At 43.9% G+C, this 1186-nt stretch overlaps 1 protein-coding gene across 3 annotated transcripts in view; it reads right to left on the reverse strand.

The window, feature by feature from the left end:
* actn1 (actinin, alpha 1) overlaps positions 1-922 on the reverse strand; it is a gene marked incomplete at its 5' end in the record, with an annotated part of 21542 nt that extends 20620 nt beyond the window's left edge. For all 3 annotated transcript variants that reach the window (XM_037694610.1, XM_037694613.1, XM_037694612.1), the window contains 2 exon segments: positions 203-322; positions 817-922. In XM_037694610.1, coding sequence (XP_037550538.1) covers positions 203-322; positions 817-922 — 226 coding nt within the window.
* Between the last annotated feature and the right edge of the window lie 264 nt (positions 923-1186).

Raw genomic sequence — 1186 nt, forward strand, 5'->3', positions numbered from 1 at the left:
AACAATCAGAAGCTGAGAGCGAACAATCAGAAGCTGAGAGCGAACAACCAAAAGCTGAGAGTGAACAACCAGAAGCTGAGAGTGAACAACCAGAAGCTGAGAGTGAACAATCAGAAGCTGAGAGTGAACAATCAGAAGATGAGTGTGAACAAGCGGACTGCATGTCTGAGTTTGTCAGCCAGCCGTGTGAGGCCTGCCTTACCTTCAGCTCCAATAGAAACCAGCTTCACTCCTTTACTGGCGATGAAGTTCAGAGCTTTGTTAACGTTGGAGATTTTGTGAACTCTCATTTTGCCTCTCTCTGGTTTGGCCAGACGTTCCCCTGAAAACAAAGCAACAGCAACTCGTCGTTCACAGGTTCTCGTCTGTACTTTTTAACTCCTCTGTGGTTTACAGAAAGGCCTCCATTGTTCAACGAAAGTTTCTATCGAGGTTCCCTGCAGCTCTTTAGGCAGAATGTAGCTTGTTATGAGCACAAGAACCAACACCTGACCGGGGCCTTAGAACGGGTCAGACTCAGTAAATCTACACTGTTTATTACCACCTGAACCTCTACCCAGTACCTACGAGGATCGGTTCTGAAGCACGTACTGTGTGGAGTCAGTGAAACATCTATTTCTTTATATCAGACAGTGACTGCAGACTCTGTCTTCAGCAATGAAACGTGTCATTAAAATGAAACAAACATAACATTACATAAATAAATGTTTTAATTTCCTGAATTGACTGTCTCTGTTGACGGGTCTTGTATCGAAAACAACTATTGTGTGTTGATCCAGCTGTTCCAAGTGTTGGCTGAGGTGAGGGACTTCTCACCTGAGATGACCTCCAGCAGCAGCATGAGTTTCAGTCCATCCCTGAAGTCCTCCTCGATGTTCTCGATCTGCGTCCCGGCTTTCCTCAGGTGAGAGTTGCACCAAGCAGTGAACGTCTGCAGAGGAGAGACACTACCACCATCAGTCTCAGAGACCACTAACAGAAGAGTCAGCATGGACGTCACGTTTGGAGGTAAAGAGGTTTTTATTGAGCCTGGATGGACTTTGTGTGTTTCTTCTTCCTTTGGAGACTTTAAAACGACTCAGGTTTGATCAGAGACAGAAATCATCATCCCATCAAATATACAGTCTTATTCCTGAAATCTAATTCTTTGATCAACACTATATTTAAAAAGCTTTTTTATTTTAAA

Source organism: Nematolebias whitei, chromosome 21 (assembly GCF_014905685.2).
Source record: "Nematolebias whitei isolate Nwh7 chromosome 21, NemWhi1, whole genome shotgun sequence".
Taxonomy (NCBI): Eukaryota; Metazoa; Chordata; class Actinopteri; order Cyprinodontiformes; family Rivulidae; genus Nematolebias; species Nematolebias whitei.